The sequence below is a fragment of the Oryza brachyantha genome, chromosome 12 (assembly GCF_000231095.2).
Source record: "Oryza brachyantha chromosome 12, ObraRS2, whole genome shotgun sequence".
In the NCBI taxonomy this organism is placed as follows: Eukaryota; Viridiplantae; Streptophyta; class Magnoliopsida; order Poales; family Poaceae; genus Oryza; species Oryza brachyantha.
In genome coordinates, this window is record NC_023174.2 from 16,200,465 (window position 1) to 16,215,889 (window position 15,425).

General features: G+C 43.4%; 2 protein-coding genes across 2 annotated transcripts; both read right to left on the reverse strand.

Annotated features, from left to right (window-relative positions):
• Window positions 1–492: 492 nt before the first annotated feature.
• LOC102705210 (methyl-CpG-binding domain-containing protein 11-like) lies at window positions 493–5,164 on the reverse strand. Its single transcript, XM_006664152.3, has 3 exons — window positions 4,952–5,164; window positions 1,849–1,990; window positions 493–1,731 (listed from the first exon to the last, which is right to left on the reverse strand). The coding sequence occupies exons 1-3, from the start codon at window positions 5,060–5,062 to the stop codon at window positions 1,103–1,105; spliced, it is 882 nt and encodes a 293-aa protein (XP_006664215.2). The 5' UTR covers window positions 5,063–5,164; the 3' UTR covers window positions 493–1,102.
• A 3,319-nt stretch (window positions 5,165–8,483) lies between these two features.
• LOC102721330 lies at window positions 8,484–13,227 on the reverse strand. The gene is made up of 4 exons (XM_006664694.3): window positions 12,574–13,227; window positions 10,864–11,010; window positions 10,019–10,714; window positions 8,484–9,906 (listed from the first exon to the last, which is right to left on the reverse strand). Exons 1-4 carry the CDS (start codon window positions 12,937–12,939, stop codon window positions 8,839–8,841), a joined length of 2,277 nt encoding a protein of 758 aa, XP_006664757.2. The 5' UTR covers window positions 12,940–13,227; the 3' UTR covers window positions 8,484–8,838.
• Between the last annotated feature and the right edge of the window lie 2,198 nt (window positions 13,228–15,425).

The window sequence follows — 15,425 nt, forward strand, 5'->3', positions numbered from 1 at the left end:
GCTGCAGATCGCCTTCGCCGGCGTCAGCTTCGGGGCCATCGTCTCCATCGTCGTGCTGCTCCACATGTGCGCGCGCAGCGGCTTGCCGGCGGCGGCGTGGGGGCGGGGGCGGCAGCGGCCGCGGCGGGGGAACGGCGACGTCGTGGTGGTGGACGTGGGCGGTGGCGGCGTGGTGGAGGAGGCCGGTGGGCTCGACGATGCGGCGATCACGGCGCTGCCCAAGGTGGTGTACGGTGCGGCGGCGGCGGAGGAGTCGTCGAGCGGCTGCGCGGTGTGCCTCGCCGAGTACGGCGGCGGCGATGAGCTCCGGGTGCTCCCCTGGTGCGCCCACTCCTTCCACCGCCAATGCGTCGACCCGTGGCTCCGCCTGCACCCGACGTGCCCCCCTCTGCCGCACGTCGCCACCGGCGACGTCATGACAAACGCTACTATTATGTAAACCAAGCAAGCAAGCATAGCACAGCATAACATGCTGTGATAGAAAATGGCACAAACACGACGTGAAATTCATCCCCCCAAATTCCAATTCTGTCCAAACAATCAACACTCTACGCTGTTCAAAACACAAAACACAACAAGTTTAGATCACATCACTACTATTACACAGGCATCACCGGGAACACATCCAAATCACCACCCTGCCTGATGGGGTTTGATGGATACACGCGATGGATAAGAGGATGCACATCCGCATACACATCCAAACCTTATTCTTAAGAGGTAATAATAGCAACAACACGGTAGCTAATCAAGTTACACATAATACAACAGCACAGGTACAAACAGACTTGACAATACAGACGCGGGAGTATATATGTCCTAAGATTAATGTGCTTACAACGAGTTAGGCAGGATAGATATGATCATGATGGGGGTACATGCATGTAAGGTGCGGCGCTAGCACCGTACATACAAACAAACTAAAATGCAAAGCCTACTAACCGTCCGGCTGTCACCCAGCAACGTCAGTTCCTTTTTAACATGCTTACGGGGTTGATTGATTGATTGACTGATTACAATGCAAATGCGAATGATCCTAAAGGCGTACATCACGGACAGGGGGAGGATGACTCGTCTGGGGGGTTTCTCTCCAGCTTCAGCTTCAGGTGCACTTCACAGCGGAGGCACCAGCCGGCAGCTGCCCGTTGTTGACAGGGGATGACGACTCCTTGGCGGCGGCAGGTGGCTGGCTGTCCTGGTGAGGGCCTTTGTCCGCGGAGTTCTCTACTGGAGCAGCAGCAGCAGCTTTAGCTGCAGGTTGCTCGGTGGCAGGGGCCGCTGCTTCAAGCTCAGCTGGCTTATCGCCTTCTTTCTTCTCTCCTTCCGACGGTGCTGGAGGAGCATTCTCGGAATCAGCCGGCTTTCCATATTCGTTCTCGGCTACCGCTGGCACTGGAGCAGGCGCATCGGCATCTGCGGTCTTGCTGGCATCTTCAGAAGTCTTCGTCTCCACATCAGTGTCCTTTGCAGCATCTTCACTAGGGGCCTCCTTTGCCTCTTCAGTGGGCTTCTCCACATCAGTGTCCTTTGCAGCATCTTCGCTAGGTGCCTCCTTTGCCTCTTTCTCAGCTTCAGCATCTTTCGCTTCTTCGTCTTCGGTGGCCTCCTTTTTCTCCTGCTTGCCCTTTCTGCCAGATGAGTTCCTAGAACGTTTCGGGATCTTCTCCCCTTCTGGGCTATCAAAAGCCTTGACTTTCTCGCTAATGCGAGCAGAGCGCCTTGGGGTATCACCTGTTTCCAAAGTCTTTCTTAGATGAAGCAGATAGGCTACTGCAGTCATCGTCATTTATACTTAACCAAGAGATATTTCAAGGCAGCACTAAAGAAGGAAATTTATGGAGTGGGTACCAGTTCCCCAATCAAATTCTGAGGATGCAGGACCTCCAGGGTGCGCCTTAAGATACTGGCTCAGCTGTCTCTTGTTCTTAACTTCTTCTCCAGTTGGTGAAACAAAAACAATCTCAAATCTCCCCCCTCTCTGGGGAGTAAACTACAATAAAGGAAGAGGGTGTCAGTTGATGCCATCAAATGATGAATGCAATACATTCCTTACGAATATTCTTTTATAACATTAAACAAATTAAACACATCAAAAAAGTCCCCAGAAATGAACAGTGGAGAACAAAACAGACCCTGGTGCTACGGTACTCGGTGTTTAATGGTGAATCAACAACCTTCTATGTGGCAGGCATCCTAATTAAGCTCCCTAATATTGTGAGAGAAATAAAGCTTGCATGCTTGATGTTACTTCTAAAGTTACAGGGTTGACAAAAATGTTACCACAGAATTAGCATTACACTTAGATCACTGCCAATAAAAACCATCCCATAGCCTTGTTTCTAGTTTTCTACACAACAGCAGAAATTTACCAGAATACGAAATATGACTTAAACCCATCTCTCCTTTTGTTACTTGCCTGTGTTAACCATTAACCATTATAACCAAAAGACATCTTCTACCAAACTAGTGAAAGCATGCTTACTGTAAATAACTAGTGGCTATTGCCTAAACAGAAATTACAGGAGTACAACGAAAATGGTAAAGTGTGACAATATCAAGAAAATTGTTTTAAAATGATTCCAAAAATACAAATCCAAATATATTTTAAAAATGGCAGCTAGCAAACACTGTTGTTAGAGTGACCAAATTCAAACAAAAAAATCCAGTAATTCATTCGATTGAATAAACAATTTTAGAAAAGAAAAGCATTCTGCAATCTGTATTTTTTACATCTCTCCTGAACTAATCATATGGACTATTACATTCTCTATGGATGCTTGAATTGCACAAAATTCAATCTACTACTGGTAATTTGGTGTCGGAATTTCATTAATAATATTGCTTCAACTTTTCAAGTTATTTTAATTGATTGCATTCAGCAAAGTATAAGAAAACAGAGTCAACCAGCACCAACCAGGTTGACTTCCACATGAATATGAGTACAGAATGTTACAGATAACCAGTTATTTCTGTTAGAAATGACAACACACCACCAGATTAATTGTTTACCGTTAATACCCTACTTTATGCACAGTAAAGCCTAGATGCACTCAGTATCACAAAGTGGAACTGGCTTCCAACACAGCCATGACCAAAAAGAACAGAATGGCCAAGAATTCTATTCGTGAGGAAAAAGGGATTTATCTCCATTATGCATTTGCAATTGCTATGTAATAAAATAAAATCAATGCTTTTGCATGCTCAAAGGATTAGCACCACTCGGCTTGTGTCCATACCAACTTTTCAAACATGGTACCTTCAAGGAATATTTCAGTAATTTCTAGTAAAATCACATATAAATGTAAACAGTTTGTAAAACAGGAACACTACATCCACCAATGTCAGGGTAACCTACACTAATTTGGCAATCATGTCACATCCCACAAATTTAGCAAAACATTTTATTCCCCTTTCAAGAAAAAAATCAGCAATAATGAGTACATGACAGAAGCACCAACCAGAATCCCACATATACTACTTAAGATAAGAAACTGTCATATCCACGCATGGAAGAAATAATAAGTAATGCCAACTATTTATCACAAATATTCAAACTAACAAACAAACAAGTAGCTCATGAGCCTAACAGATAAATTAAGGTGTTACTGGCTGGCTGAATTCAAGTCATAAGCAATCCTTGACCACCTAACACAGTTATTATCGAGAAAATATATAAACAAGAGAAACAATAGATACAAACTGAATAGTCTATTTAAATTAATACATCCTGCACGCCTCTTTAATTCACTGCAGAAATCCAGGGAGTCAAGTCACCATAAGCACACAAAGTCATCCACTAAGGGGCAAATAAAAGTTCCTGAAACTCAAGGGAGGTCAAATATCACAGGGAGTTTCCGATGGGATCCTGGAGGAATAGAAAAGGGGCAAAGAAAATCTAAGTGGGTCAGTGAGCAGAAACATTTGAAACAAACACCTTATTTTAGATAACATAACAGACCCTCAGGCATACAAATATTACCAACACGTGACACACCAGTGCCCTGTTCTGTTACATTATGCTTACATTTATCAGGTTACTCAGCTCAAACAGTGCCTTTTTTAAGTGCTAGCCTATTAGTATGACCAAAATCACACGTACGATATTGCCATATTCCAAAAGAAAGTACAAATACCAACAATAATCTCATGGCACACCCTAATCCCACCAAATACGATCGGACAAGTTCACTCCACAGCTGCAGAGCAGTTCCCATTTCGGCTTCACAACAAAATACTACACGTAGTGCACAGTTAGGTAATGAAGCCTGTGCCTATCGCCTAACAACAAACTAAAAGGCAAACAACTTCCCAACAGGGCCAGACCTGCACATGAGTACTCAACCAACCGCCCTGGAATATTCCGACCGATGGTAGAACCACCTCGCAATGCAGAGCGGCAGCTCGAACCCAAATTTGGGAATCCGACTATCACAGCTCAATCGAGCTAGGAAACTCTAAATTCTAGCCGTAATCACCCGAACAGGGAAACACCCCACCCAGACCAAGTAACCTAGTCGCCGAATTGGTGAGACATAATCCAGCCATAGCAGACAGCTCGAACGCTGCTCGCCGTGCTCGCGAAGCATAGACGGAGCTCCAATCGAGCAAAGGTAGCTCACGTGACCCGCGAATTCGTAAACCCTAGCTCAATCATCCGTACCGGAGCGCATAACCGCAATCGCACAAAGTACAAACCCTAGAAACCCCAAAAATGGAACGACCCCGAGCACCAAACCCCCCCAAAATTAAACCCTAGATCCACCTCAAATTCGAGCTCCGGCCCGCGCCACCAGGGCCCCCAGCCTCACGAATTCCGCCCGAATCCGACGTAATCGAAGCGCCTCCGCACCAGCTCGACGCGAACAAAAACAAACCAGCACAGAATTCAAACAGCAGCCGAATTTTAATTTAGCCAGCAGCAACCCAAGCAAAGCAAGCCACCGTCCCGAACCTTCTTCGTCCACCCCTGCGGCGCCGGCATCTCGACGGACACCACCTCCTTCTGCTCCCCCTCCGCCGCCGCCGCCACCACCGCCGGCTGCTCGTCGCCACCCGTGGCCATGGCCGGTTCGAGTTTTCGCTTCCCGCTCGCACGCACGCGCTCTTCGCGAAGGGTGGAGAGAGAGAGGAGAGAGAGAGAGAGAGAGAGAGGGGAAACGATAGGCGTGTGGGGATTTGGGGATTTTTATATCGACCCGTCTCGGATTTTCCCCGATACTGCTAGTACTAATATTTTATTTATTAATTTTTTGGTTTTATTCGGTTTTTTAATTATTTTGTTTTAAATAACGGCTCCTTTTGGGAGGCCGTGAGGGGACACCCGCGGATAATCTCCCCACCAACCACCCGCCCGCAGGCCGCAGCCACCGACATGTCGGGCCCACCGCCCCCTCGGGGGTGCGGCCCCCACGTGACAGTGAGGCGGGGTTCGGTAGGCGGTCGGGAGAGGCGGGGGAGACGGCCGTCGCGGGGAGGAGACGGCGCGGGGGTATCCGTGGACGCGGCGCATGGACCCTGGACCCCCTGAGCTGAGAGGCGGCCGGCGCGCCGCCTGCTGCGCCGGTGCATGGGCCGGGCGTAGGGAGACGCGACGGCGGGACTGAGAGGTCGGCGGCAAACCGGATTGCAGAGCGCGCCGTTGGAGTCCGCGGCTACGGGAAAAAGGGCCTACTACGCGACGCGGGGGCCAGTGACACGTGGGGCCCGGTGGGGCCGGGTCCACCTGTCACGGGGATCCGCGCCTCGTACTGCCGCGGACGACGCACACGGAGGATTGTATTTTTATTTTATTATTTTCTTTGCTCGCGCGTGCCACGTGGCGGCGCCTCGGCTCGGATAACGGTGGGCCGGCGTGGGCCACGTGGCGAGTCCTTACGCGGGGCCGCGTAGATCCCCTGCACACGTATTTTTTAAAAAGGGATTATAAAAACGTTTTCCTGATTAAAATATTACGAAAAGGGATAGGAGAAAAGGTTAGAGTATTGACCGTTGACCGGACTAGCTGACTAGTCTTACTTGGGCCTGGATAAACTGGGTTGGGCTCGATACAGTTCTATCTGGGCCTTCTTGGTGCAGAATCAGGCCCATTTACTTCAATATCAATTTTAGACTCTGCAGGATGGATGTTAGATTATTCTGATCCTGTGACGACTATAAACGAATGGATCAAAAATTGAAAATCTAACATTTCAAAAAGGCATTATTTTTGAAATAAAATGCATTGTTTTTCAGCATGGGAAGCCTACCTACGATAATCAGTAGCTTTAGAACGGCAGCCACAAAATTTGATGTGACTAGTGTCAACTGTTTAGTGGAAGAAACAATAATAAATGGCATTAAGCAAAGTAGCTTGACTGACTGTGCTCTGTAGCTAACTGGGCAGAGATGGATCACCAACCCAACCATGGATGAATATCCCTGATGGGCTCGAATGCCAGATTGCTCATTACCATATCTGTTATTCAGTTTGCTCTGATTACACTGCCTGAAGGGAGAATTGAGCTAGTATTAAGTGATTGTAATCCTCAGTCGTTAACAGCTTCAGTAGCCAAATTAGTGCAGAAAAGTGCTTGATTTGGCAAGCTGTTCTTGTGATTACTGATAACTACAAGAATCTGAAACTGAAGGGAAAGCAAAGCTAGGTGGGCAGTGGTTTGCTTTCCTTTCTTTGCACAGAGAGGAGTTGGGGTTCAGAATTTCATTTTTTTTTTCTTTGTTTTGTTTCAGGACAAGTAGTCACAGGAAAGCTAGGGTAGCTGATGTCTCTCTTGGTGCTGTCCTACCAGCTCCATTTCAATGGTTGCAAGGGCTGATGCTGCGTCACATTCAGTACCTGTACTGATACTGTATAGGTATATCTGTGTACCCAATGCAACTAGTATAGATTAATTAATAGGTTAAGAGCAAGAAAACCACTAGCGTTCTCTTGTAGTTGTAGACATGTACTTTGTGCATGACTTTCTTCTGAACCTTCATCTTCAGATATTCTTTTGTCCCTGGTGATCCTGCCCAATGTTTTGTTTACTCAGAGTTCCAGGCCTTGAATTCTTGCTCATTCTTTCTTCTTTTTTCTTGTGCCAGTTGCATGCTGCGTCATGCTTGTGCCTGGTGGCAGATTGTTTTCAACACAATGAAGTTAAAATGAAGCATGTGACATGTACTTCCACTGAACTGAATCTATTTCTAGGGGTTGAACTGAATCCACTGAAATTTTCCTAAACCAATAATGTTAGCACAGCTCTGAGACTGAAAAGCAAAAGCAAGGCACTCTCTGCTTTTTCTCAACCTTGCAGTTGCTGTGGCAAGTACTACTGACTGGCTGCAATTTGATTGGCAATTCCAGTGTAGAGTGCACAACAGCACCATTGGTAAAGCTCTGAACTTTCCTTCTCTTTTGCAGGTTATCTCCTTTCTGCATGGAAATTAACCTGATGTGATTCTGGTGAAGACTGAAGAGTATTATTTCTGAGACAATGTAGGTGTGGTCAAAGAGCACAAAAAAGTGAGATCTAGTTGCATTAGGAAATGGTTAACTTTTGCATTAAGAATCCAATTAATTAACTAAGCTGGCATCACTTGCTTTTTATGTTAGATTATCCTCTGCTGTTTGATCAGCTCGCCGAAGGACCATCTGACGAACACACGCACACGATTCATAGTTGACCAGAAAAGAGAGTGCTGCCAAGTGCCAAGTTGCCATTAGCCAGCTCACGCTCTGCACAATACAATACACCTTACAGAAATCAAAGATAATTTAAAAAACTTTTAAATAATAAAGAATACATTCCTTGTCAGATTCTTTTTTTTTCGAAGTGATTGTCAGATTCATTTAAACGTGCCAAATGGTCATTGATTGGAGATTATTCCAAACCAAAATGCATCTTAATTTTTCACGGGTCATAAATACTACTTGACATGGTTTGACACTGACATGTCAATTGGACTCACATCCAAGTAGGCACAAGAACAGAATGTAATAAAAATAATTTCTGAACAAAATTTTTATATACGATGAAACAAATAAACTGCGTTGAGAAAACTCTAAAATTAACTTTAAGGTTAAAATACCTTTTGGCTGTTCATCTACAGTGGCACTTCATCTGTCGCATTCGTCAGAAATATTTGCCTGACGATAATGTCCTTTTTGTGTGAGTGTTTTTTTCATAAAATATATACTTGTTTGTGGTGGATCAGCGCCGGAAAGGTAGGGGTTGACAATGAGAGGTTGGGCTCTAAACAAATCTTTTCACTGACGGAGACATTAAACCACTCATTATCTTGATGATTTTGTTTATCAAGAAGATGACAACAATAATATTTTTGGACAAACCCCAAGTGTTCTTGTCTAGCTCAATCAGTGTATTTCACAGCTCATTTAGTATACAGTTCCAAATTTCCCTTGGTTCACACATGATAGCTACAATCCAAAATTTCAGAACCTTATGATGAGCATGTGAGATTAAATTCAGCAGGAACATGTAGTATAGAAGATAACTGAGCTTAATTAACATAATAGATATGGTTCAGGGATTACAAGATTTTCAGCACAAAGCCACTTCACAGGTGAAGATAGGTAGGAGCAAACATCATTTCTTTCTTTACAAAATGAGAGCTCCCGAACTCAAAGCCTGGAAGAGAAGGTGAAGAAAACGCACCAAAGGGGGGGTCACCTATACTAGTCAGTTCATCATAATTAGACAGCAAAAAAAACACAGTGCAAACTAGAAACGAAGCCAAATCTTTGATCTGGTTCACTTCACAATTCGCCCTGAAAAAGAGGCTCTCTAAATGTTAAACATTAGGGCAGAAACTTCCTGGGATGTCGCCTGCCATGTTGAGTTATATGACTGCGACTGTAGGTGCTAGGGTAACCTCCATGGCTGCTGGTGGTTCAGGCCAGGAAAATTCAAAAGGAGCTTCAAAGGTTGGTAATGGAGCAGGAGGTGGGATCTCGGGGCATGATTCGGTGTAATGGAACTCAATCTGGAGACGGTGGTGCAGTGGCGTCGATGCTATGATACCCTTCTTGATGTCGGCCTGCAGCTCTCGGATCGGGATAGCAGCCAAGAAGCTCTTGATGTACTCTTTGCATGATTCCTTGCCCTTTGAAACGAGCTCACACTCTTCAGTGTCAGTTCCGCTATCCTGATCAGTTGAGGAGCTATCCGAAGAATCCTTCAAGCGTCCGCTGGAATCAGCGTTGGATTCTTTCTTTTCAGCAGGTACTTTGTGAATTGTAGTGTTGTCATCAAACTTCAAAATGTAAGCTTGGTTGCAACCCTCATACAGTCTCTCACCAAGTGTATCGATAATGTAATAGGCGCCAGCCTCAACCTTGAGGACAAAGAAGTGGTCGTTCCAGCTGACAATATAGAGAGTAGGTTTCTCAGTAGAGCACTCCGCTGCTCGGCTAATCTCATCCCATATGTTGTCAAATGACATCGCACCATCAAGAAAGTCGAATCCACTTCCATCCTCAGTACTTTCAGGCTGGAAGAATCCAATGAATGACTTGTTGGGAGCAACTGTGAGTGGACGAATCTTGGCATGAAGGACAGTTTCAAGATCAAAGTGCTTGTCAGGAAATCGCTCTCTATACGTCTCGTTCTCACATAGTTTTCTCCATTCTAAAGATCCTTCTCGGATAAGGCTGTCAAACTGCGAGCGGATTGGCATCAGATCCTGGTTTGCTTCAAACCAATCTGCAATGACAGCTACAAGTGCTGTGCAGGCGCTCTCCCCTGCAGCTCGTTCACTTCTCTGGTCAATTGATGCAAAGAACACATGGGTAGACAACTTCAGGTGGCCATCACGACTAAGTACTTCCTTTGACTCCCAGTTCCCAACTACAAAATTGTCATCACCAAATATTGACACCATACTGTTAGTGGAGCTATCTGATGATCCCTGCAGATGAGAGGATAATATGCTATAAATAAAGGTCCAATAATGATGATGTTAGCATGAACAAAACATTGGAACTCAAGACTCTTTTCACGAGATATCAAGGAAATAGTACCTCTAAAGTATGATCATCAGAAGTGGTCAGTAACCGCCGATCGTAGTCAATATCATCACCTCCCTCTTCGACATTCCCCTTCTTCAGTAAAGGTTCCCCTTTGTTCTTCAGCACCTTCAACAACCGCAAATTCAATTTCCTCTTCTTCCTCCAGGGAAGAAGACTCTTCCGTGATATTGAAACCACAGGTTCAGCAGCAGTGGATGAGGCCTCCTGCTCTACCGAATAACCTGCTTCAGATCTCTGGTGACTGTAGTATATCCAGTCCTCATGCTCTCCATCAATCCTTGCATGTGCATAAAGCAGGCCACCAGCATAGTTCACAGACTGCAAGGAACCATAGCTGAAGGATTTTCTAACAGCTGAACCTGCTAAGTCACCATCCCGCTCTCTATTATCTAGATCTTCATCAAGGGAGTCAGTATCAGAAGGGTATTCCGCACCATCACTATGAACATAGCACTTATCCTCACTGCCATCATCATCTCGGTTAGTCTTTTTGGACCTCCGCGTCAACACTAGATCGGTGAGAATCTTCAGATTTCTTAGCCCCGCTTTAATGACAGAAGAAACCTCATCTTTACTGGAAGGAACAGAGTCACCAGAGGAAGGTGACAATGGAGCGGTAGCAACAGAACGCTGTGAAGCATCAGGAGATTGGTGAGGAGGTCCTAATTCCACCAGGCTCAAAGTAAGCTGAAAAAAAATAGAAGACATTAAAGGCTGGAAATGTATGACCATTTGAGGAGAATTAAGAAACCAGAAATATTCTTGGCATTCCAATGTATAACAGAACAATACTGACAACAAAGTATAATGTTTATAGCAAAATATAATTGACATACATGAAGTGACGGGGAAGACTCAGATGCACCATTTGGCACTGACAACGGAAGGATTATCTCAACCTCTTCAACTGAAGATGTGTACTCTGCTAGGTTTACTGAAGCTGTTCCCAGAACCAATTCACCTTTTGGCCCTTTATTTGAATCCTGCAATAAGAACAACGAAACGAAGGAAGTTAGACTAAGCTGCAGGAATAAGCAAACAAGCATACCAAGAGAGAATGCCAAAGGAAGTATTGTTCCGCTTGTTATTTTGTTAACAACACGTATAAAAAGCTGTAATAAACCCCGACTTTAACTCTGTTTTTCTTTTCTCTTGTCAGCAAATAGCTCAGATAATGTGGAAACACCAATGACGATATACTTCAAAGCAAACAAGTGACTAAATGAGGATCGAAACACATGTGGCAAAATGGTAATAGCATCATCATAAAAATTGGCAAAGGAAAAGTTCATGATTGGCTAATTTCGCTTTTGTTTCCAGAAAAATAAAACAGCATGTTTTTTCTGCACTTCCTGATTTGCTATCAATCCTTCTGAAGGGCTAAAGGGGTAAAACAATTACATGCCTTTCTGATACAATTGAACCTAAGGCAGCGTTCGCAAATGACATTGCCCATTAGTCAAATCAGCGCACGTAAAACGAAGAAAGTCATTAGCATATGATTAATTGAGTATTAGCTTTTACAAACTTGGGAAATGAATTAATTTGATTTTTTAAACAACTTTTATATAAAACGTTTTTCCAAAAAATACACCGTTTAACATCGTGGGAAGCGTGCGCACGGAGAAAAAGAGAAGTGTCCCCCCTTGGTCGGATTCGAACGCTGCCTAATTCATGCTAGCTAAGGTACTAATTATATGTTTACATTCAAGTAACTATTTTTTTTAATAGAAATATGATTTGGCTTGAAATATTTCATTGTTTGAGGTTGTCATGACTCATGACAAATGACACGTATAATGATCAAGACACATCCAATAACTCCATACACTGGCCACAACAATTTGGTGAAAACTTAATCATCCCCAACAAAAAAGAATTGAAAGAACCCAACCGATCAACCATCATATCATCGATGAAAAAAAGGTAACTGTTTTGTTAAGGCTCCTTGTATCATCATACATAGTTATATTACAGTTAAGACTGGTTGGAAATAAAAACCAATTTAATATCTGATCCTTGTATTATCATAGTTTTTTTTTTACAGTGAAGACGGGTTAAAAACAAAACCAATTAAATATTTGCCGTAGTGTTGTGCATAGACCAGATCCAAGCGAATTGAACGGAGTTAACAATAAACCAATGGGACTGACTTTTTCAAACGAAAAGTCAAAACTTTCGCTGTCAATATGACACGAACGATAAGATTAAAAATTTCGAGCAAGAATCACTCAAACAACCTACACGAAAACCAATCAAATCGGTCGTCAGATTAAAACATCCCAAAATATAATCCAATATAACCATCCTGTCCAATCAAACCAAAAGCGTTCATCGAAGGCGAAATTTCATTATTTTGTAAACACAAAAAATCAAACGAAAAGTGTTCGTCGAATGCGAAATTTCATTCTTTTGTATACGCAAACAACCAAAGGGTGGAAACCCAAAAAAAAAAATCAAATCAATTAATTGTAGCTAAAATAAAAAAAAATGCATCACGGAGATTAAACCAAGACAAGAGCAGAGAGAGACGAAGAGACGCTCACATTGAAGACGGAGAAGGCGAGTTCCCATGGGTGGAAGGCGGCGGCGGCGGCCTTGCGGTGCGACGTCGCCGGGAACGTCTCCACCCTCTCGAACTCCTCCTCCCACGCCACGGCGGCGGCCGGCGCCACCAGCCGCGTGCGGTTGCTGTGCATCACCCGCCGCAGCGACCCCAGCGGCGACGCCTTGGGCCCCTTCCACCTCACCTCCACCGCCACCTTCGCCGCCGCCGCCGCCGCCGCACCCGGTGACGCCCCCGGCGACGAAGAGCTCGCCGGCGGAGGCGCCAGCCCCTCCGCCCGCCGCACCACCAGACGCACCCGGAACTTCCTCGCCGGCGGCGGCCATGGCCACATCCTCGCCACCATCAGCGCCCCACTCCCACACCCCACCCTCAAAACCAACCCAGCGCTCCGAGCTCCCGCCCCCTCAATCCCAAAAAAACGAAGCCTTCCTTCCTTCCTCCAAGAACACGCGATTTCTGACGCCCAAATTGGGCGCTCACCTCGAATCCGGCGAAGGAGACAGCGCAAGGATGGATTTTGACGGCGGAATCGGGACGAGGGGAGAGGATTTGTGTCGGGAGGGGTTGGGATTTGGGACGCGGGGTTGGAGATTGGGACGCGCGGAGGTGGAGGAGGAGGAGGAGGAGAGATGCATGTGAGGAGAGTGAGAAGGACGGAGGAGGAAGACGACCAAATAAATAGGGGGGAGAAAAATATTGGGAGGTTCTTTTTGCAAAGAAAATTAATAATATGGAAAAAGAGGAAATTAATTTTGTATTTTTCTGGGTCAGAGATATCGGAGGAGCGGGCCCACCGGCCGGCTTTGCCCAGCTGTCATTTTATTTCACCTCACCAACTTTTTTTTTCATTTAGATTTCACACTTTTTAGGTAATTACTCTCTCCTTTTTATGTTACTATATTAACTTGTTGTGTCTAACAAAGTTCATAAAAATATATGGTAATATTTTCAATCCAAAACAAAAATGTATTTAGCAGTGGATTTAACTAAACTAATTTGGTGGTTTAGATATTAGTAATTTTCTAATAAACTTGATCGAAATTTAAACGGTTTAAGTTACAGATCCGAGGTGACCGGTAGAGGGAGAAGTTGTTCTGGATAATCATGTGATTAGTTAGTCAGTTAATTTGTTAAGAGTTTGTTAGTTGAGTGCCGTGTGTTTCGCTGGTGTTGATCTGTTTGGCGGTGTGTCTACTACTCGCATGGCGGCAAAAAGGAAGATAAGGAAATAACTAATGAGGCAAGATTACTCATTAACTCGGTAAGATAAGATAATGTGGATTCGGTAAACATATCAAAAGTTGCATATTCTGAAGGGAATATAATGTGGATTTTTCTGTTTTTTGCTGACTCATAAGAAATGACTCCATTAATATAGTCCATTGTTGTCTTGTTTATCTTATCGACCGATAGCTAGATTTTAGGTTTTTTTACAGAAGTCTATTTTATAATTGTAGTATATGGATAATAATATAGGTTGGTTTGAAAAAAAAACAATAATATAGGTGCAAAGGTTTTACCTTAAATTAGCTTTATCTAATTTTTTCAGTAGGCCGTAGCTCAAACAGCAAATTGATTTTAATTAATTTTTCGTATCAACTGGTGTATTTGGTGTAACCATCCATTGTTTTACACATAATCATGCATCAATTAGGATAACAGCAAATTGATTTGAGATAAACCATACACTTTCTGGCTTGCTTGTTTCATATTAAAACTCATCGATCCAGGAAGCAGTCATTGTTGGTGCATACGTGGTTTGCGCCGAAAATAACAGATAGTAGCAATTCTATACCTATTTTATTTTGATATCTATATATAGGATTTATGTACGAAACTTCGGTATAAGTTAGAGCTACGAAAGTACTCTCCTTTAGTTATGGCTGTTTCCAATAAAACAAAAAATATAAAAGACGAATGTTATACATATTGTTGACCTAAAAAACAACATCTATCATCATATCATTTTTGACTACCTTTGTATACCAAAACTAGATCATCAAACTATTTGACTAATTACTTAAACCAACCACAGCCATGCATTTATCTTCGCCGAAAATTGAGTGATCGAATTAGAGGGAGTGGAAATATTCATCCCAAATGATAGGGAGAGATAATCGGTGGGTTGAGCACCTGGCTGTGTTCGTCCATGGCTGCAGCAGGCTTTGTTTACCTACTTACCTTACAATCCACTGAACGGCCGGCACCAAAGCTTAGCTAATTTAGGAACACAATATTATATCACGTAGCTCCACATCTCAATTATGGATTATAGCCAGCTAATCTCTCCCTTAATTAGACAAGCTACCTCAGTGATCACACCTGAATTCCTTATTATTTTACTCATCGTTTCGTTTGGGTTGATTATAAGTTGTAACGGATTATTAGTGATAAAAAAATATTTTTGGGAAACTTTTATACGTGTATTCTTTTCGATTTTAAACCAAATGCTAAAGAAAATTAAGATTATAAAACCACAAAGTTAACTAGAAAATTAAGTTTTGAAGTTCAAATTTCAATACGACTTATGAGCTAAATGGTAAACCATGGGTACATTTTTATTTCAAGCAGAGAATATGTAATTTCCAAAGATAATGAATTTTCTAAGTATACCTGCTTCTGCTTCTACTACACTCGTTTCATATAGTTAGACTTTCTAGTCTTATCTAAATTCATCAATTGATGAAGTATATAATTTATATATGTCTAGATTCATTAATATCCATATGAATCTAGGCAAGGCTAAAAAGTCTTACACTGTAAAACGGAGGGAGTAGCTAACAAAACAAATTAAAGCAAGCTTAGAAGACGATTTTATTTCTTTCAAGC

What these genes read in the sequence shown, in the direction of transcription:
- LOC102705210 (XM_006664152.3), bottom strand. Translation starts at nt 5,062, where the DNA reads ATGGCCACGGGTGGCGACGAGCAGCCGGCGGTGGTGGCGGCGGCGGCG. An exon ending in CGCAGGGGTGGACGAAGAAG is followed by an intron (nt 1,991 to 4,951) that starts GTTCGGGACGGT and finishes CCTTTATTGTAG; the next exon opens with TTTACTCCCCAGAGAGGGGG. An exon ending in AGAATTTGATTGGGGAACTG is followed by an intron (nt 1,732 to 1,848) that starts GTACCCACTCCA and finishes CTTTGGAAACAG; the next exon opens with GTGATACCCCAAGGCGCTCT.
- LOC102721330 (XM_006664694.3), bottom strand. Translation starts at nt 12,939, where the DNA reads ATGGTGGCGAGGATGTGGCCATGGCCGCCGCCGGCGAGGAAGTTCCGG. An exon ending in AGTCTTCCCCGTCACTTCAT is followed by an intron (nt 10,715 to 10,863) that starts GTATGTCAATTA and finishes ATTTTTTTTCAG; the next exon opens with CTTACTTTGAGCCTGGTGGA. An exon ending in CTGATGATCATACTTTAGAG is followed by an intron (nt 9,907 to 10,018) that starts GTACTATTTCCT and finishes TCTCATCTGCAG; the next exon opens with GGATCATCAGATAGCTCCAC.